This window comes from Melopsittacus undulatus, chromosome 2 (assembly GCF_012275295.1).
Source record: "Melopsittacus undulatus isolate bMelUnd1 chromosome 2, bMelUnd1.mat.Z, whole genome shotgun sequence".
NCBI lineage: Eukaryota > Metazoa > Chordata > Aves > Psittaciformes > Psittaculidae > Melopsittacus > Melopsittacus undulatus.
The window spans coordinates 13,847,048-13,869,694 of NC_047528.1; the positions used below are offsets into that span (position 1 = coordinate 13,847,048).

Genomic DNA, 22,647 nt, shown 5'->3' on the forward strand with positions numbered 1-22,647 from the left:
TAGTCTAATAACGTACAATACAAGAAAATAAGGGTGTCTTATGACAAAGATCATTCAGTGATTCTTAGTAACTGAATTTTCCTATAATTTTGTATCTGTGTGTTGGTGATTATGGGTAAGTTTGGTGCCTGATTCAACTGGTTTGTAATTAAAGAATGTCTTGGTTTAGAAACTGGGAATCTATTTAATATGATAGAATAAACCAGTTAGAATTTACTACACTTATTAAAACACACTACATATCATTTTGAGACCTTGATCCAGTGCTGAGTTCTGTACTCAGCAGAAATTGCCTGAGATTGGATCACTACTGGTATGAAAACCCCTCAGTTTATCTTTTACAAACTCTTTTGTTAAACTGGGCAGGGGTTGGAGGGAGAGAGCACCTTTGAGTTTATATCTTGTTCCTTATCTAAATGGTTGGTGATTCTCTCAAAAGATCATGAAAGTAAGATGGTTTAGTGTGAGATGTCCCTGCCCATGGCAGGGGGGTTGGAACTAGATGATCTTGAGGTCCTTTACAACCCTAACTATTCTATGATTTTATGATTCTATGGAGGAGAATGTGTAATAGCACATTTGCAGGCAGTGATATTTTTATATTGTTAATTCCACATAGTCACTCTGGACTAAGAGAGTTATGATTCAACAAAGAATCCTTTCTCTGCATCTGAGCTCAATTTTCAAAATTGCGCTCGTGCTTGTACTGTTGTACAGTGTTGTATATGCTTTTCCTTGCACATGCATATATTCTCTATAATTACTATTTTCAGTGTCATTTCTAATATTTCATGATCTCATATAATAAATTTAATCAACTGAAATTACCTACATATCAGGAAAAATGCAGTAAATAATTTAGAACTGAACCCAATATTGTTCATTATTCAGACATACAGATTGTGCAGCTAGAAAAAAAGATTTTTTCAGTGATGTGTATTCATGTATTCTCATCGGATGGAGAAAGGAAAAATTGATGATTTGAATATCAACAAAAGAATCCATCAAGGAAAAAAAAACAGTAAGAGGTTACTAGAATAATAAAATTATGTTTGCTATAAACATGTCACCCATGATATCATACAAATGCAAAATTCTTAATAAGCTTATGAAACCTCAAAGGGAGTTGTTATTTTTCCTATTCTGCATTTCCGAGGCCACATCTGGAGCACTTGTCCAGTTTTTGGCTGCTTGGTTCAAAACAACATTACCCAGATTATCCAGACAGCTTTGTGGAACCTCCACTTTGGAAGATACACAGAACTAAAGTAGACAACACCCTGACAGGGAATTTGTCCCTACTTTGAGCTGCCATTGGATCAAATGACTTTTAGAGGTCTCTTTCAACCTAACTTCTATAATTTTGTAATTTATAACTTCACCACTGTTCCTTTTGGGTCAGATGTGCTCTAATGAATATGCACTTGGTTTGTACCAATTCAGTGTAAATGTTGAACATTCAGCTACATACACTTACTAAGATCAGCCAAGAGAAAACGGACAGAAGCTGTGAGAAGGGAAACTCTAATCAGGTATTTGTAAGGAAAAGATCATGTTGAGGATGGTCAGACACTGGTACAGGTGGTCCAAAATGGCTGTGGAATCTCTATTTCTTAAGATACTTAAAATTATATTGGAATAAGCCCCTGAGCAACCTATTGTAGGCTGGCCATTGTTTGAGGGTGGGGAGTTTGACTAGAAGATCTCCAGAGGTATTCCAACCCTAATTATTCTGTAATTCCATGGTACTGTAGGACACTTCAAAATATCATGCAGTAGGTACCAAAATGACATAGATACTATTGCTGCCAAATGTTTAATTTTATTAATAAATTATTTATATAACAGAAATAATTTTAAAACTGAAATACAAAACAAAACAAAAGCAACAAACATACAAAAACCAACCAAACACGCATTTAAAAATAAAAAAGTGCTGTTTTTCCCTTAAATTACTCCTTAAAGTCTATGTCTCCAGGTTACTTCCTGAGAACAGGTTTGAATGAAGCTTCATGCCGTGCTACTGCTTTTGAGCATTGTCTTAGCCCTCACGTGTGACAGGGCAGCTTGACAGTTTTTTTGGGGTTAGCCACTAAAAAATTCCCTTTCCTGTTTAAAGAAAGGTTTTATGGGCTTCACATTTCTCATACACTCTATCTGAGATACGTTCACTCTAAATGCCTTGGCTTTACTGTGTAGGAGCAAACAACAATCCATACCAATTAAAAAAAATATTCCTGTGGCTACGCAGTTACGCTTTGTTGAACGAACCATTTGACAGTCTGAGCAGTAATCCCATGCTGCACTGTTGTGTTCAATGGAGCATAAGTATCTTTAGTGTGAGCCAGCATGGTGTGTCACGGGATGCCGTGTCGCAGAAATGATACAGAAATGGCCATGCAATCCTAGAGGTCATTTGTTTAGAATGGGGTTGCATCAGCTGCTATTTCTGTTCTGTGATCTCTTTTTTCCTTGTAAAAAATAGATTTCCTATTTTGCCTTTTCATTGCGGTATATTTTGAGTTAAACAGTTTCTAATTAGGTTGCTTTAGTGTGTTTGATAAACATTGCACACTTATCTGAGAGGTAGGTTAAGTCTTAAGAGTTGCTAATAGAGGAGGGTTCTGTGATACAGGCATGGCTGAGGTATTTTCCCTGAATTTCAGCAGCCTCAAAAGGGGGTGTCAACAAAAAAATAAGCTACTATAAACAGTTAAAAAAGAAAAAAGAGGTGGGCAGGGAGAGAGAGAGACTGGTGACAGCAGGCCAAGGGGTCATTGTTTTAGAAGAGGAACAAGGACTGTGAGGGAGGTGCTTAGTGGAAAATCTATCTCACAGGATGTTGACCAGAGAAAATGAACCATAGCAAAGTAAGCAATTCTCTGTTGGCTCTCCTCACTCTTAACATAGCCTTCCAGCCAGTACTATAAATCTAATTACTGCAGTGCATCCCATCACTACTAGTGGATAATATATTGAGTATTCTGCTCTTCAGCATTCTCTTACCCCTGAATTGTGACAGGACATCAGAAAGTGAGTTCAGCGAAGGGCCAGGAGGATAATCAAAGGGCTGGAGCACCTCTCCTGTGAAGACAGGCTGAGAGAGCTGAGGCTGTTCAGCCTGCAGGAGAGAAAGCACTGGGGAGACATTAGAGCAGCTTCCAGTTCCTAAAGGAGCCTACAAGAGGGGGGCTTTTTACAAGGGTTTGTAGCACACAGGACAAGGGGGAATGGCTTTAACTGAAAGAGGGTTGATTAGACATTAGGAAGAAATTCCTCACTGTGAGGGTGGTGAGGCACTGGAACAGGCTGCCCCAAGAAGTTGTGGCTGCCCCATCCCTGGCAGTGTTCAAGACCAGGTTGGATGGGGCTTTCAGCAACCTGGTCTACCAAAAGGTGTCCCTACCCATGGCAGGGTGGTTGAAACTGCTATTTAACCCTAACCATCCTTTGATTCTATGATTCCATGCTGCCATTTAGTTATACCAGCACCATCACAATATAGATTTCAATATCCCTGCTCCAGAGCTCCACAAAGGAATTATTTCTGAGGTAGTCCTGGCTTTGTTCCTGCTCCTTTTTTCAAGGACTATGGTAGACTGTCTTGTTTGTTATCAGGAAATGAATTTTATGCGCTGCTTTGTTCCCTCCCCTGCAACTTTGTACCAGTGAAGGTGGGAATTAGGGCATAATCTCTTTCAAAAGAGAGAATACTTGAAGTTTCTTTGAATGTTTGTCCCCTTTGCTCTTCATGTTTTGTAAGTTCTGGTTCTGGTTCTAGCTGTTATATTACCTTACCCAGTTGTACTCTTCATAACTGCAAACGCAGTCTAGCCCCTAATAATTGATGTACTTAGTTGTGGAGAAAGAAAAGACTAGAATTCATGAAGCATTTGTATTGCATAACTGGATTTTGCATTTAGTGATCATATAGGAAATATATGAATGTAGATATTTTTGACAGCAATTTATGGAAAGTTCCTGGTTTGATAAAAATAAATTAATACAGAAACTGGAATGAGATCACATTTGCTGATGCTTCTGTCAGCTATGCCTTACTGTATATCTGCTTCTGGCACAGCATGGTTTTCACACTTCCTGAACAAACATGGGGGTTTCTAGGCATGTCAACTGAAATAAAGAAATACTAGTATTTTATTTAGAGCAATAACCAGCATTTTTGGTCTGAATACTCTAAAATAATAATAATAATGATAATAATAATAATGGACAAAAATAATAAAAATAAGACTGCAAGTTAAATTTCTGTGTTACTTACCATTTAAAAGATACTATGTGCCAACATGTTATCGTATACCTGAAATACTGCAGTAGTCACATGTTCATTTAATAAAAGATAACTACTTAAGGAATAAAAGCCCAAGGATTTCACATACCAAAAAATTACCACAAGGGTGCAAATTGTTGTATGCCAGTTTCTCCTGAGAAGCTACTTGTTACCCTCTCTGTGTTCAATGCCAGAAAAGATACCTCTATTTCATTTCTTGGAGTACAGTTCAATTACTCCTGCTGGCATTTGCCACTGAATGTGAACCCTTAGGAGCACACCTATAAAACAGTCACTACACGGTGAGGAAAACAGGACTCTGACATAACTGCTGGATTGACTTCTGCCTAATCTAAACTCTGGTTAACTGAATACTTACTGCCCTTATCTAAAGTCCTGTTTTTTTTTTGTTGTTTTTTTTCCCCAAGTAACTTTTAAACCCTCTAAAACTAGTGGAAAAACAGAGCTGTACTCTTGAGGTTTCAGGCTATGCGTATTCATGTAACACTGAATACAGTTTTCCAGGCACAGAACTGAAATTACTTCTGTAATGATTTCTATTATTTTCTCTTTCAATATAACTTCTCCTCTGGGACCACACCAATAGAAAAGCACAGTAGAAGAGGTTACATTTGGAATTAATTAAAACAGTGAAGGAAAAGTACGTGATTCATTGTGGAGGAGTTCTGTGATCCTAAAGTTGTATAAACGATAATGTGAAAATCTGGCAGCCTCTTTATTTCTTCCACTGTTCAATATGAGATTCTCAGTTTGCTTTGGGATTACAGACGATAAGGAAGGCTTCTCTTTGAAAATGATATAGTTGCTTCTTGGATGTTAAGATACATGAAAAAAATAATATTTGAGCCACCAGAAACTGTACTTAGAGATTTATTTATGTGAAAAAAAAAACCCAAAGAAAAAACCAAACTTAATCCTTTTATTATACGAAAAAAACCTCACATTAGTTGAAATATTGAAAAAACCTGCTAGAAATTACTTTGTAAGCATCTTGGGTATTGATGATAAGTTTTGATATTATATTTATAATCATCATACCTTAAATTAATCTATCATGGATAGTTCAAACTTCAATTTATAGTTTCACTGTGAGGAGAAAGATTCAGGAAATACTGAAATAATCAAATATTCAAACAAACAGTTATAGAGAAAGGTGTATGATAGATTTTTAAATTTTATTTTGTAATGTAATTTTTTCAGGCTTAGGATATTTGGACTTGTAAGATCTCATTATTGGTATAATAGAAATTACTGTTAGAATGTGAATTTATATTTTTCAAATAGGTTGCATGTCATATCAATGCCTTTTCCTAGATGTTATAGCTGTCATATCTAGCATTAACTCATACACTGAATGCTGCTTTTAGTGCATTTGGATCTTGACTATTGGCTGGTTTTGAAGCAAAAAAACATTCTGAATTGCAGCAGACCTTTTTAAGACCATATTATGTGAGGTAGGAGACTGATGCTGGTCTTCTCGTTGTAATCCATCTGGCAAGTGACAAATGCATGAGTTATTTTGGACTATCTGGTAGGATAGGCAGGGTTTTCTACTGAGTTGGTGATAGAAGAAAGCCTTTCAGACTGAAGTGCTATATGGCCATGCAAAATCAGTAAGCTAAACAACATTCATCATGACAAATGAAGTTAGTGTATATTTTTATTGGAGTTGGGATAGGAGAGGGAAATGAAGATGTTATAGCTAATCTGTTAGAGGATTTCTCCTTTTCAAGAAACTTCAGTCTTTCTACATCTTAGCTTAAACTTTCTTCCCTTCAAGACCTGATCCCTCCAGCTGTTACAGTAGTTGATGTAATAGTGACAAATGATTCATTTAGTAGAGTGTTGTTGTCTTTAGAAAGTGTAGCACTTCACTAACATGTTGCCGTGTGGTCATATAAGACACAAAGGAGAATAAACATAAGGATATTTTTACACTTCTGACATAAAATGCATTTTATTGTTATTTTTATTGCATTTAAATTTTAAATTATTTATTCAACAGCTGTGAATGAGCTATATCTCCAGCTTTATGTAGAGCAGTACAAGCAATTACAAACTTCATTTTAGTGATCTAATGAGAGTTTTTGTTATTGTATATTTCCTAGTGCTACTTAATTATATGAGTTCAGAATTAATATCACCCATACTGGTCTTTTAATTGGTTTGAAAATAAGCATCTATGTTCCTGACAGTGTTTCTCTTTAGCAGTTACATTAAAAGTTTGTTTGATGACAGCAATAGAATAATTATATAAAATGCAAGTTGAAATTAATATGTCTACTTTTTATTACAGAAAAATAATTTGTAAAATCTGTCCTAACCGAAATGCAGAGTTACTGCTATATGATAAAAGATTGCAATATAAAGTCATTAAAAGAATCATGCAGATAAGAATCATTAACTGTGTACATTTGCCTAATGAAAATGGAAAATAAAAATCTCCTAACTGATTCATAATCGTTTGGGTTGAGGGCTCCTATCAGTGATGTGACAGATTAAAAGAATGGTTTAATGTTTGAACATGGGGAAAACGTTATGGAGATATGTCTGACACACTGACAAAGTAAAATTCACAGAGTGATATTTACTTGTATTTTGGATGATTTGCATCACTTCCAAGATGCTTCTATGGAATTATTCATCTGTCAGCAGTTCAAAGAATACAGTAGAGTACTTTATAAACAAGATGTGCATGCCTGGCAAATGCATTGTGTGATGAGAATGTAGCTTCCATGATTTTTTACTCAGTGACTAGAGCAATTTCATAATCCTGTAGTAGCTGTATTTAGAAAGGAGTGTGGTTTGTCTTTCTCTGTTTAGTGATAGCATATGGAATCTTAGTGTCTGATTATTTTCTGGCTTAGTATTAAACATTCATCTTTGTGTGCAGAAGTTTATGGCTTGCAACTACTTGTAGAGTAGGTCATACAGAAACAGTACCATAGTCAGGACTGTGACTATACCATGTACCAAAGAAATACAGTACAAAAGTTTAGAAACAGGATTTTGAGCATAGACTGTTGCATAACCTCTCAGGTACATAAATAACTAAAAATAAAAAATTCTCTAGTCTGAGATTGCTAGTGTTTTGAGGATCAAACTTGCATTTCATTACTTAAAACACATGGTTTACCAAAACTGCAGGGTGCAATGTGTGTCTCTCTTCTCATGTTGGCACATAATGCATTGTATTGATGGGAAATTCCAAGCTTGCTGCTCTGAGTAGCATGCTTCATAGCTGCATAAAATACAGGGTTAAAAAGGTAGGGTGGGACATGTGTTCTGTAAGGATAATTGAGGCCAGTTGTTCCCCCCACCTCTATCAGTTTCATTTATTACCAAACATAACAGAGGCCAGTTTTTATTTCATCAAAAATTCTGTGAATTCATGTCTCAAATTAATACTAAGAGATATTTTGAAAAAAATTTTTGGTAAGTAGTTATGAAAGCTGTTACTGCAGATTGTTTCTTGAATGTAATAGGCAGTTTACACTGAAGAATGATCTTAAAGCTTCTTTAAAAGGAATGTGGTTATTTGCCTGAACTTAGTAAAGCAAAGGCAGTAATGACATTTTGATGGAAAATGTGAACTCTTCTGTTAGTAAAAGTGAGGTGGGTTTTCAACAGAATGTTAGAAACTTGGTAAGGTTTGATTGTACAACGTGAGCTGCACTGTACAAAAGAACAGAATAGAAATTTATTATGAATGGATGAGTCATGCTACGCATAAACTGCTGGGTTTCTTTATACATTTAAGTGGTGTTAATTTTCTGTTTGTAAGATATTAAAATCAATATAAATCTTTGAGGTTACAGTATATTTACACAAACATTTTTCATTAAATAGTAATAATTGACAAACCCACATTGACTCAAAGTTTTGAAAAACAGGCAATAACTTCTGGATTCTTTGTTTTCCTTTTTCCCCTCCTCTTATAGAATTGGGTAGAAAAAGCAGAGAAACAGAAACTACTGTCAGATACCCTTGACCTTTCAGAGCTATTTCATCCAGACACATTTCTTAATGCTTTACGCCAGGAGACTGCAAGGTAAGGGAAAATAATCTATCTATTTGTGCTAATGTAGTTTTGTTCCCTAGGCGTGAAGGTAGTTATTTCATTTTCAGGACACAGATCCAACAAATTATGTCAATTGCTGTCATTAGTCATCTCATTTTTATTAATTGCACTGAAGTAGAATAGCTGTGAGGTACTTTCTTAAATGCTGATTATTTTCTTTATTTTAGATGAAATTATTTTTTTTTCTTCAAAGATGTAGTATGATATGGTACACATTGAAATACATTGGTTTTGGTGTTGTATTTCATTTCCTGTTGTAACATGTCCTTATAATTTACTATATATATGTTTCCCTTGCAGAGTAATGAGCTGCTCAGTGGACAGCCTTAAATTTACAGCATCATGGAAAGGGCGAATACAGGAAGGCAAACTTCAAGTTAAGGTATTTTACCATGAAGTTTTAGTAGAAGTTTATAAACATGTTTTATTTGAATAGTCTAAGTCATCTGTCCATAAACTTACTGGAAAACTGAGCTATAAATACATTGGTATACCTGAGCTAAAAGGCTGGTTAGTTGTATATGACTACAAAAATGGTAGTGCAAAAATGCTGCAGAAATGGAGAAGGAAAGCAATTATCTTTTTAGTCATCTGTAGTCACAGTGCTTATTTGAAACTTCAAAATTTAAACTTGTTCTTGCTCCATTCCCTTTAACCAGCTCTTAGATAAAATTTTAAGCTGCAGTTCCATTAGTTACTATCAACTATTGTCCAGAAAGTCTTGTGGCATGTAGCAAGAGGAATTACACATGTAAATCTGCAAGTCTGAGGCCATGTTTTAGCGTTTATTGAATCACTGAAAAAAGACTTCTAGGGAAGTTAAATGAACCCAAGTAAACTATAATGTGACTGGCATTTGATATGATAAAGCTCCAACCATTTTTTAATGGACACTTAGGACTACAGCTAGCAGCCAGAAAGTCACTACTGTTTGCTTAGACAGCAGTGTAGAGACGAGTCCTTGAATGGTTTAGTTTAGTTTCTTAACATTTCAGGTGGCACTGCCACTTTGGCTGAATCTGGATCTCTTTGCACCTGTTTTATACTTAAATTTTGTAGGGAGTTCACAAAGTAAATGTTCAGTGCTATATCTTCCAACAGATATGGTGGTCCCATGATAATACTGCATAGCTGAAAGTGCAGTGTTCAGCACAGAGCATGGCACTTTTAAGTGAATTCTTACAGAAACATGGCTGAATAATGCAGAGCACTCACCACACTACTGTGTACTCATGTGCAGGTAAAGCAGAGAGATTGCGAGACTAGAAGAGAAAAGCAAGTGCCAGGCCACGTTTTCTAGAAATGCAGCCAGACATAAGGCTGTGGGAGATATTAAGGATCTGGGTTGCTGCTGACGCTATCTAAAATTATTAATAGAGAATGTGTAAGAATTCATATTCCTAAAATATTAATAGATTGTAAAGCTAGAAAAGGTAACTGTTATCATCCAATCTGACCTTTATACACTACATTCTTCTGAATTCCTGTTGGAACTAGAGAATATCATTTATAAAATTATTCAGTCTTGGTATTTAAATAAGAGTAGTGGCTGCCTACTTCATATAATGAGAAACAGATTGATTACTAGAACCTGGAGATAAAATAAACCAAGGGACTTATAAGGCCATTTGGCTTCCGGCGATAAATTTGAGATAAATGAACCTCAGAGCCTGAAAATCACATGTTCTGTGGTTCCAGATTCAGCCAAGACTTCTGAGTACATACCAGTGAGCCAAAATTGAGTTTCACTCAATGAGAACACACATTCTAATAGTCTGTCAGCTGCAGATCCTAAAATCTTGGACTTCTTCTAAACCATCTTTGAAAAATGTCAGTCGCTGGTTTGAAACAGCTGCTTGGAAACTAAAAAAGGATAATCAGAGGAAAGAGTTTTGTAACAATCCAGTTAGGTATATTGTAATATTTCTTTGTTATGTGTAAGTTGATGTGGTAGGGTTTTGGTAATATTAGTTAGAATACATTATTAGCAGTCACTGATAACAATGTAGGCAAAAAGGTTAATGTGTATTCTCAATTGCATTACAAGGAGTCTAATGTTTTGAGAGGAATTGAAAATTGAGATAATTTGTTTAAGAGTAAATTCTCTGCCACAGGAGTAGTGGAAACAGTTAAGTGAGTGCTTATTTTTTAAGAAATAGCTAAGAAGCCTGTCAAGTTTATTCACTTCATGTGAATATTATCCTTTCCTCAGTAAAAGCAATATTCAGTGAATCTGTATTTGTAAATATTCACCATTATCTTCACTGCTCCTTTCAATCTTTGATGTACAGAAAGGCTTTGGAATCCTTTGCCATGCTGAATATTTAGATTACTTTCCATGAGATTTTCCTCGTCATGCTCGTGGAGAACTAGGGAGAAATTTTCACATTAGTAAAGCTAAATGCCACATGGACTGTGACTAGGGTATAAAAATGTCAGTGATTCAGAAAAATCAACCCCTAAAGTGTGTCTTTTTTGATAAGGATCCTCTGTGTGGCACATTAACTTTACCAGTATTAGAGTTCATATTGCTTATGTAAACCAATCTTAACGTATTTGCAGTTTCAAGAATCCAGGCTGAACTTATAAAATGGGGATCTATTTTGCATGGGGACTCCAAAAAAAAAAAAAAAAGTTAATTTGGTAATCTTTGATAAGCCACTCCATTCTTATGTAAGATAGATCTTAAAATTACCAGAAAGTTTGTGATTAAATAACTGGTAGAAATGCTAAATATGGTGTTTTTTTTAAATTATTATTCATTTGTAGATACTGCATGTTCCTTCTTCACATGATTGAGACTGCAGGCTTAAAATTAGATCTCTCACATCCCCTACAAGAACCAGATCATGGTACAGGCTATTCTGAGGTTTATCAGTCTCAATTTATGCTACTGGTGCTATTTCACTTTGTGTAACTGTTTCCACTGGGGGAATTGATTCTATACTCACATGGTAGGGGAACTCTGTTCTGGGACATGGGAGAGTCATGCTCAAGTCCTTGAATCAATGGATATTTAATTATTCTAATATAATATCTTTTTTTTTAACTATTGGAACAATTAGGAATGCGATTGAGGATTGAATTTAAACCTAGGATTCACATACTTTGTTTAACTTTCTTAGTCACACTGACAATGACTGTTTTCTTGACTTCTAAGTTTTTGATGGCTTAGACTTTGTTCTGATACAGAGAAGAAGATGCAAATCTAATTGTGATCTGTACAATAAAAAGATTCTTCAGTTTTCCTGAACTTTTAAAAAATGGCATTGTGCTTCATGAATTGTAGACATTTGGAATGATCTTTGTGTGCCAAACATTTCAAATACACGATCATCTCTAAGTCAGAAGTGTGCTAGAATTGTCAATTTCAGCAAAATACAGAGTAGGCAGAGGAACACTCAATCAGGCCAAGAATACACCTTAATGGGGGTAGATTATCAAATCTGATGTTAAATTATCAATGTTTATTCAGGTGACAGTTCAGATGTATGATGTGGAGCATATTTTTCGTAGTAGAATGTGATGAATATTTGATTTAGAATCAATCTGTGCAAAATTGCATCTTCTTTAGTATCACGTTCAATTGCTTATAGGTACTAAAAATGTATTGCTGTTGCAGTATAATCACATACTGATATGCAAATGCATCTATTCTATTTGCTTTGTGCACTGATTGTATGTTTATACAAAAGTAGGTAGTCATTCATTTTGGCATTCAATTTTCTGTTGTAAAAAAGAATGAAAGAAAGGAAAAAACATGGTAAGAAACTTCTGGGGTAGTAAGTGCTATGAGCTTGGGTATTGCTTAATATAAATAGTGAAAACCAAAAATGTATTGCAAGACATCAACACCAAAACTGTGCTTTTAGCAGTTGACTGAAAGACTATTATAAGGCATCTGGAAAGGTCTTTTTCACAGAACGCCTCCCTCCTGCAGTATCAAGAAATTATGATGGAGGCCTGTAGAGGTAATGGAATGGAACTGTAACTTACTTAAGTCTGCTGTAGTTTATATCGTTTCATGGGAAATCATGACATTAAATAGTAAGGAAAAATTCATTGCAGAGAATTTGAAATTTTGGAAATGGAAATTCTTTGGACCATAGTATGAACACAGATGTATTTTAAAGAAAGATAATCTATAATTTGTAACACAAGATTTTTGAAACTAAATTATTACCAGGTTAAAAAATACCAAATACTTTGTTAGAATTCAAATTTAAAAATTTAAGGACAACTTCAGCCATTACTGTGAGCTGAACTGCAAAAATACTGTACATGCTAATTATAGATACTGTGAAATCCACGTCCTTCATAGTACTTGTAATTGCTCTACACCATAGAAATGAGAACATGGCTATGTGAGCACTCAGCCAAACAGTATCTGAAAGTACATTGTTCCAGTGTTTTGGTTTTTTTTTAATGTCTTTTAATATTGAATCAAAGTTAAAATTTAGGTCTTCATCTTCAAAAGAGTTTCTATGATTGGTTGAAGTTTTCCAGGAGATCCAGTGATGTTATTTTTCATAACTATAATGTCAAAGGATCTGCCAATTTCAAAAGAAGAAATATGTGTGCAGTAGAAAGATTTTTCAATAGTTTTCTATAGAAACATCTTTTAGCCGTGTTCACAATGGCCAGACATTTGTGTACCCTAACAATGAATATTAAAACCTCTTCCTCAGACCAGTGTTCCTTCAATAACTTTGACAAACTCACATATTTATCAAACTCAACTCCATAACAAAATTCCCTGCAGAATGCAGGAAGGACAGAAAGACCTGTTAAGATTAATCTTTCTAATATTTGTGTGATAGGGATAAATTGGAGCTTTGAAATCATTCGGTCAGGGTGTAGCAAGATGAAGTGTAACCCAGGACCTGGGCATATAAGCAAGTAAGGCCTTGATTATATTGCCAGATATATAACAGGTGTATAAGTATCAATGTTAACAACAGAGAGCAGTAGGAATGAGTCTGTGGGAAAGCCTCCATATTATCATTAGTAAAACTTTTCCTGCCTTTTAATGATATTTTCTTCATACCCTTTGTTCTTGCAAGACAGAAGAAGTGGTACTGGAATGTGCATAGGCTATCATTAAAGACTATTGACACCCAAACTTCTCTTTTACTAGGTGAAGCCTGCTTTTTCCAAAATCTGTCTGTGTGGAGAGATTTTAAGTCTGCAAAGAAACAATACCAAATTTCAAATGTTAACGCTGTACTTTAAAAGCAACAGACCTGAAGATCTTGGAGAATATTCAAAGGAAATATCACAATAAACTTGACAGCAGAAGGGAGAGGAGTCTCACACGTTCATAACAAAGAAAAGACCCTAAGCTTCTGACAGGAGATTGAAGGATAAAAAAAAATAATGTTCTGCAATTCCAGATAGTCTGAAAAATATAGTTAGTTTCACTGTGGTCTTCTTATAATAATTTGTGGAAGTTAGAGAAAAGTCACACTACACAAAGCTTTCCAATTCGGGTTGTTTTGGTTCAGGTTAACCGCAGTTCTAGAGACATTATTGAGTCCTATTCTGTACAGAGCACATATAGCTTCAAAGAATGTTGCTGCTTCTCTGGTCACTGTTTCCAAGGTGAAACACGGCATTTTTCTGTGGTTTTTTTTTTTAATTCAATCTTTCATAACCTCCTTATCATGTACATGTGCCTCATGCACGTTGTAAAGAACCTGAGCTCAGAACAGAAATACGACTTTAAAGAAGCAAACTTTTGAAGACTACAATCCCCATCTACAGTCAAAAAAGAATTAGTTACTAAAAACCTAATCCTAGCTAGCATGCAGTTAGTAAAGCATTAAGAAAAAAAACCAACACTTGTGAGGAAAGCACTGCTTTTGAAACATTCCAGTAATCCCCACTGTTTTACTGTTGCAACTTTTCTTGCCAAATATATCATTTTAGAATACTGTAATTGCCTGAGCAAATTATTTTCATTACATCTTCTATGATACCATCCTTCATTGTAACATCATGCTCTCATTGCTTTTTAAAATTCAGTATACTTTTTAGAACTTGCAAGAGTTTCTAATCTTTACTAGAAAGATTATATTAGTATTAGAAAATGATACTTTTCTCCATTTTGGTTATGTGGTCACTCACCAGTTTCCAATATCATTGTATTTAGTAGTTTCAGCACTGCTTTATGAGCCTTGTGTTTGATGAAAGCCAACCTGTATTTAATTCAGGGCTTTGGTATGATAGTTTAACAGACATGATTTTTAGACTGTAGCTGCTGTTAGACATTTGCCTTTTTTTCTGTTTGTCGTTAGCCTTTCAAAATACTGCTAAATTTTATTGTTGTTAAAATTGAAGTTCTCACTTCAGCAGATCAGAACACTGACTATCATTGTTTTTTATATTAGAAAACTATTATAATTTGTACTGGGAAAATGTTTAGTTCGGAGGCTGAAAGTACTTACTGATTAAAAGAAAGCACTTAAATCATATTACATATAAAACATTGCATAGTTACTTGTAGAAGTGTATGGGATTTTTCTTTAATTTTGCCAAATAACAGTTTACTTAAGAAATCTTGGGTTAGTTTAAATAACATTTTCTGTCATATTATGTCACTTTATTTGTGTTTTGGTTTTTTTTTGCCTCTGCAGTAGCTCTGTAACCATGCATTCCATTCTTTGAAAGCTGTGCCCAGACTTCCAAGTAGGAAATCATGCTTATTTCAGTGACTGTTCTTCTCTTCTTGACATTGTAATGACTGTATACTTGGCTATTGCTATCATATTTCCATTAAAGTAATGCCAAGCAACTGCAGCTTCATAAATGATGACATTTACAGATATTTCTCTCTAACATTTCAAAGACCATGAATCCAAATCACTGGAAGTTCACACTGAAGTGTGGTCCAGATCTTGCTTTAAATCATGTTTCCTATTCTCACACACAACATTACAATAATTAGTGTCCTGTTATTAAAAAACTGGTCACAGTAAAAAGGATCATCATTTATTAAAGCACAGAGTAATCATTACTGACATTCCAAGTCTGTTATATACATTTGAATATTTTATATTTCCACGGCAGATCAGTGGCTTACAACTGGAAGGCTGCAGTTTTGATGGAAATCGACTTGCAGAAAATCTGCATGACTCTCCCACTGTGTCATCTGTTCTCCCTTGTTACATGGCCTGGATTCCACAGGTACTAAATTATTAAAAGCCTTAAACTTTCAAGACCCATAATTTGCTTTTTTCTCTGTAGTAGCTTTTCAGTATGATGTTGCTGACCTGTTTTCCCCCTTATTTCAATATAGAAATCTTTGTCTCTAATAGGAAAAGCAGTTACTTTTTTCTATATAAAACAAGAACTTACTATAAATTTATCAATATTCTTTAGCTTCTGTTGTTTAGATTAAATCAAGGGCTTTATTTCAGTTATACCCTTTTCCTTGTCTTAAAAAATATTAAAGTATTTTCAAAAGTATATTTAGGAAATGCATATGTGAGCTTGGGAGTTCATTCCTAGAATATATTTTCTTTGCATTTTAAACATTAAATTAAAATGCAGCAGCATAAAAAAGAGAATATGATGTGATCTGTAAGCAAAGAAAGCCTTTCTCCTACTTCCACTAATTTAAAAATATGCCAATGGTTGCAGAACTATGCAAGACAAAAGTGAAGTAATTCTAACAGCAGAAGTTGTTACTTCATCTGCTCTCCAATTATAATAGCAATCTCTGATAAATAAAGCAAAAAATTGCATAGAACCTATTCAGGGATGTGTATGAATTATGAATTCCTATACTTACCATCTATCTCTAAAAGAAAGCTTATTGCAGAATTCACCTAATCAAAATATAGCTGTCTAAGCATAAGGTAACTGGGATAAATCTCTGCCTAGATGTGACTAGAGACAGCCTAGACCTCCAACTCTGGAACAGATAGGTGAGAAGAATCCCACATAGAGATCTAAAAGAAAAATATCAAGACATTTACACCAAGAATTGGGTGTATATGTAGAAAGTGAGAAATAGGGGTGAATGTAGGGTTTTCCCACTTTATCAGAATAAATAAAATTAGCAGTATATATAAAATGAAAAACAATGCCACCTTTTATCCTGTCCTGTATACATTGATTCATCAAGAAAATGCATTTATTAACTGGAGGATTCTGTTATTTGGCAACCCTGAGAACTCTGCAGAGCTCTCTCTTGAGAAGGCTAGGTTTGAAGAATGTTAAAAATTCATGGGACCCAAGTAGTTGAAATTTCAGTTAAAATTAATTTTATTAATTATCAGAAATTATGGCAATGAGGAGATTCATGGTATATTGTGAAAGTTATTGTGCAAGGAGCACCATTGCTAGCACATTATTGTATCCCAACTATTTTTTTGTTTTCCCTCATTGTTACCTCCAGCACTGGAAGTATGGCATTGTATTATAGTATAGCATTAGGAGTATAATAGTCAAGATTTAAACTTTGAACACAGAAGTGAATAGTAGCCAGCATCAGCAGTACTGCTCCCAGCTTTGATGGGAAAGAAAACACTGAAAATTAAAAAGAAAAAAGATACAAAGAGCCACAAACCCTGTTACAAAGTCTACCAGTGACAGATTTTGCAATTCTGTAGTAGTTTACAAGGCTTGTTTTGTACAGAGAAATAAACAGATTTCTAATTTACATGAAAGGTGGTGCACAGGATAATCATACAATCATAGAATAGTTTGGGTTGGAAGGGACCTTCAAAGACCATCTAGCCCAAGCCCCCTGCTATAAGTGAAGACATCTTTAACTAGATCAGGTTGCTCAGAATCACATCCAGCCTGACCTTGAATTTCTTCAGGGATGGTGCATCCACCACCTCTCTGGGCAACCTGTGCCAGTGTTTTACCATCATCATCGTAAAGATTTTTTTCCTCATGTCCAGCCTGAATCTTCCCTCTTTTAGTTTAAATCGTTCTATTGCAACAGGCCCTACTAACAAGTCTTTCCCCTTCTTTCTTGTAGGCCCCTTTTAAGAATGGAATTACCATACATCATAGTATATAGACTTAGTGATGGGTGGGGTAGGATTACAATATACAGGGTTTTACGTGGCAACACTAAATGTTTATCTTATGCACACTGAAAATGAGGATTTTAAGTAACCCTGTCTTTGTTCTGAAAAACATTCATCTTGTGTTAGAGATAATACAGATTAAGTGTTTTTCTGAATAACAATCTGTGTACCTTAAACTTCAAAGATCCAGAAGTTATATGGGACATCAATCAGCAGAGAGCTTGATCTATAAAACATGGAAGTGAGATAGTTCAATAATAAGTGAATTAAACTTCTTCCAATGTACTTCATATTTGAAATTAATAGCAACTGAAGTCTTTGTGCTGGACTCAAATATAATTATTTTAAAACACAAGCCAAAACTTGTCAACTGCCCAGATTTTAAATATAAGGTGTCTCTAAGAAGAGCATTTCTGAACTGCTGTGCCCTTAAGTTGTTTTCTGTGGGCTTCTCTAGAAAAGTGGACCACACTCAAACACTGTTCTCAGAAACCAAGGCAGAATCTGGACATTATGTACTTCCCCTCATCTCATTATCCTCTGTGTAGAAGAGTGCATGAAGTAGAATATAGTGTCTTAGGATTCTCAGGGGTTTATTTTTTTTCCCCTATAAATATACCTTACAGAACCTAGTGAGCAAAAATCTATATATTTATAATGCAATACTTTGAGGTCATTTTCAACCAAACTAAAATAGAGAAATCTTTAGAAAAAGAAAAAGAAAATCTTGCAGAATTTCTCTGAGAGAGCCCCCTTAAAATGCTGCAAATGCTCAAAACTGAGTATTTTGAGCTATTAACATAATGCTTACTCTCATTAAACTGTGAAGGTCCTTTCCAGTTTTAATTCACTGGTAGATATCCATAGGGGATGGAACTGTGTGTGAGGCAGTCTAGACAAAGAGAATGTTTGAACTGTGCTTAAGCCAAGGACATAAGGATTTATGGTTCAAAAAGACTTCCACAGAATGATTTGAACCCTCAAATAATGTGATTCCTTAAAACATCAACGGGATTGAGAAAAGCAGAACAGCTTTTTTGACCAAAAAACGTGTAAAAAGAGGTCTTTCAGGGCAAACTGGCCAACTTTTGGCCTCCCAGCTTTGGCAAAATTTAAGTTCTCTGATTAATACTTTACTCTCAGACTGGCCAGCATTTTGTCTTCTTCAGTAGCATTAACCAAGGGATATAAGTGGCAAGTATAATCCTGAGAACAGATGAGTTCTTTTGACAAACTGCTCATTAATTAGCTGTTCTCTTACAGTGCACAAACTTTCTGTAAGGATTTAAACAGTGACGTTCAAAAGACACAGGAAGTTGATTTTCAAAAGGAACAACAGAATTCTTCAGAAATGGCTTACACTTGACATGCAAGGCAAAGTGCTTGAAACAGTTATTGTTTGCATGTTTCCTTTTTCCTGTTTTTAATTATTTTCTAATATTGGAGCTTCACTAACTCCCATTTGATGTGATTTGCATTAAAAAGACTCTCATTTTTGTTTCAGATTCCTTTCTGACAACTGTGCTGCTTTGTTATTTGATTTTTTAAAATATTGCCACATTTTCCTGTTGACAGGAAGGGAGATTTTGAATGTGACAGGAAACATGCTTAATATATATCAGTTGAATCAAACCCTGAATTATTTACACTAAATAAATGCAACATAAATTGAAAACCAAATCACATGCTGTAGGAAGTCTAAACTGAGTCTTTGAGCTCAGTTCTGTAGCCATGCATAGGGACAATGTCCTGTGCAAAGCCCTACCATGAAACTGTCCAAGGCACAAGCAGTCTGTAGTACAGAAAGCGGAAGGGAGCTGTTCCTGTTCCCAGAATAAAGCATTGCTTGCTCATCCAGATACAGACTGGTAAAGCTATGACTTCAACTGAAGTCCTTCCTTAAGTGGTGTTTACAGTCTAAGTGCGATCTTTGTAATAGCAGTACTGCTAATGTTGTGCAAGGAAAGTACATGTATAAGAGAACGGGAACTCTAAATTCAGCAGGAAATTCAAAGCAGTCAGTTCAAATCTGAATGCCTAAAGTTAATTTGGTAATTTCCTATTTAGGCGCTTCATGGAAATGGCCTGTTTTCCAGAAGTATCAAAGAAACCCAACTGTGACAGTGATTGGTATTAGTATGATCTAGTTGAAGATGTCCCTGCTTATGGCAGGGGGCTTGGACTAGATGACCTTTCAAGGTCCCTTCCAACCCAAACTGTTCTATGATTCTATGAAATTTTCTGAAATCTCTGTTAGTAATCTTTCTCTGTAGCCTGAACCAAGAGTTGCCTGCCTAAGACTGAAGCACCTGAACTGTATCTTACAATCTAGCTTTAGATACCATGTCATTGCAGATTATTCCTTTCTCGTGTTTTGTTGTCTAGGTGATAACTAAGTGCTTGTTTGTTGACAGGATGCATATGGTCCATATTCTCCAGAGGAATGCATATCTTTACCAGTCTACACTAGTGTGGAGAGGGACCGCGTGGTGGCAAACATTGATGTACCTTGTGGAGGAAACCAAGACCAGTGGATTCAATGTGGTGCTGCTTTGTTTTTAAAAAATCAGTAATCTGAAACTGCATTAACTCTCACTTGTTTCCTACCAGAGAAAAAAATCTAGGATTATTGGTGATATATTTTTAAAGCAGTAGTTTTTAAAATACCCTGTTTATCTTTTTAAGATATGTAAAATTAATTCTACTTGAATAGAACTTTATTATATCTTTGTGAGATATTGTAAAAATTAACATGGTACTATTCATCAAACTGTTAATTTGTGTTGTTTCTCTGGACTGTACTGGGCTATATTTCTTTCCCAGACTTGCTGAAATCTCTTCTGTTTGCCCATATTGTTGAACATAAATTCAAAGCCAACATTTTTTCTTTGATCAGTTTTTTTCATTATCCTTTTTGAACTGTTACCATCTGCCTCCATTATTTAATAAAATAAAATTATAAAACTTATCTGTTGTAATTGAAATTGAATGTTTTACTTGAATATAAAAGTCAGGATAGTTGTTTTAGTCTGGTTTAATAATGTTTTACCCATAATCATATTTCTTTGTGTTGGCAGTAAATAATAAGAGCTTCATAATCTTCATGTAGAGTTAAAAACTCAGTTAGTTTACCATCATGGTTGATATCTAGAAGTTACTGAAAATAACATTTAACGAAACTGTACTAAATTCCAGTAAGAATGTGCAGTATGTCCAAGATAGGCAAACAAGTTCTTAGACAAACAAAAGAGTTTTTCACCCCGTTGTTAAGTCATTATGACCTGACTTAATTAGCGCCTTTGGTCTGTAATGTGAGAGACCTCTGGAGTCTTGCTCTTAGTGCAGCACACAAAAGTTTGATTTCACCTATTCACGATATATCATGTTGGGATGCTGCCATAGCTTTTGTGTGCAGTTAGACAAAATCCCCAAAGAAGCAGGAAACCCAAAATCCAGCAGGAAGCAGCATTACTGAAGAGTGATGAAGTCTCAGTGTAAGAATTGAAATTGTCTAATTTTTAACTATTGTAAGAAAGTCAGCTCATTAAGATATTTTTAGAAGCCAAAGCATAAAACCAATTTTGTGGTTTCCTTGGAAAACAAAGTAGATGTCTTGGGTTTTACATCTCTGAGAGATTTTATATTTCTTTTAAAGTGGTATTTAAATTAAGATTATATTTCGCTTGCTTGAGATTTTTCATTGGTGGTTTGAGGAAGGAAGAAGGAAAGCAGAGAAAAGATAGGCCACATCTCTAGGTTAATTTCCTGACTAAATCTTTTTTTTCTCTTCTACTCTGATGTTCATTCTTTAAATGAGGTCTTTGGTCTTCCATTTGGAAAGTTTCCCATTTTAGTTCTAATATTTACTGCCTCTGGTTTCAGGTCTCATCTTTTTATGTATTTAGTCAGGAAGTCCTACTGATTCTACTAATACACAGATATTGCCTCCATCACAAAGAAAAAAACAAACAGAAGAGGTCCTCTGGACCTACCACACCATGTTTATTTCTATCTCAGGATCAGGAACTCATTTTCCTGATGATAGTTTGTCTGTATCCTAACCCCTCATAACTGGCCTGTCTCTGCTCTGGATGTTCATTACTTTTGTAGCTATTGTCTCCTACTGCCTCAAATTAAGAACTGCAGAATGTTCCTCAGTTCACATCATAAAGAGTTGTGGTTTCAGGACATTGATTCATGCATTTCTGTCACCCTTCTGACTGTCAGTCAGCTTGATTCGATCTCCTTTTATTTGGTTCACCTCTTGGTTTAGAACCCTTCCATATTGCCAAACTGTCTGCTTGCTTCTGCTCTGAGTCCTACTGTGAGTGATATAAAAACACCCTTCTTAATGTTTATCTATAACTACAGCACTGAATTGCATTTTGCTTTGTGCAGATGTCCTGTGGGAGCTCACCTAGACTGACCTACGTTCACCAAATGTGAAAGTCTCTCTCATTCAAGGCGTCTTTGATGTGTTTATTTTTTTAATACAGCACAAAAACTAGAAGCTAATTTGGCAGCTTGAAATCTGGTAGATTTTTTATGATTTAATATCATCAAAAAAAAACCTTGAGAGCTCTATATTCTCTTCACAGTGTATTAAGCAGTAGGTTTAATACTTATTTTGACTAAGTGATTCGCTAATCTTTTCTTCTCATGATTCTAGTCATAACCCTGATGTTTTGTAAGGCTCCCAGGTGACCTAAAGAGGAAAAAAGGATTACATATTATGCATTCCTTCATATTTATTGTCTGCTTGGATTATATAATGTGCTTTCTTTCTATACAATGTTGTAATCTAAATGAAAGATACTACAGGTAACTACTACTGTATATCATAGGAATGGTATTTTTGGTAGTAAAAGACAGAACTGTAAAGTGTTTATTACCACCAAAGTGCAGCTGTATCGTGAACAATAGGCCTTTCAGAAGTATGAATCAGGAAACATAAGAAAGAAAAACATCAGAAATGCCTTAATGGTCTGACTAGTGTTTCAACAAGTCTGTTTCAAGGGTATAGGAACTTGTAAGACTAAAATATATATCAAGAGATCTTAGAAAACAAATTTTGCTACTCTGTAAACATCCTCTTTTAAAGACTTGAGAAAGCCATATCTCTAGCAAATGCAAATTGTTATCAATAGAAATCAAAGTGACAAGATGCAAAGTAAAAAAACCTTTAAAGAATAACAAAACCTTTGAAAATAATG

The 22,647-nt window shown here is 35.0% G+C and overlaps 1 protein-coding gene across 1 annotated transcript in view; it reads left to right on the forward strand.

Annotated features, from left to right (window-relative positions):
• DYNC2H1 (dynein cytoplasmic 2 heavy chain 1) overlaps positions 1–20,362 on the forward strand; it is a 166,597-nt gene extending 146,235 nt beyond the window's left edge. Inside the window, exons 86-89 of the mRNA XM_005149725.4 lie at positions 8,251–8,360; positions 8,691–8,772; positions 15,459–15,575; positions 19,849–20,362. Of these exons, the coding sequence (XP_005149782.2) occupies positions 8,251–8,360; positions 8,691–8,772; positions 15,459–15,575; positions 19,849–20,007 (468 nt within the window). The 3' untranslated portion in view covers positions 20,008–20,362. The remainder of the gene's footprint in view (positions 1–8,250; positions 8,361–8,690; positions 8,773–15,458; positions 15,576–19,848) is intronic.
• Positions 20,363–22,647: the final 2,285 nt, after the last annotated feature.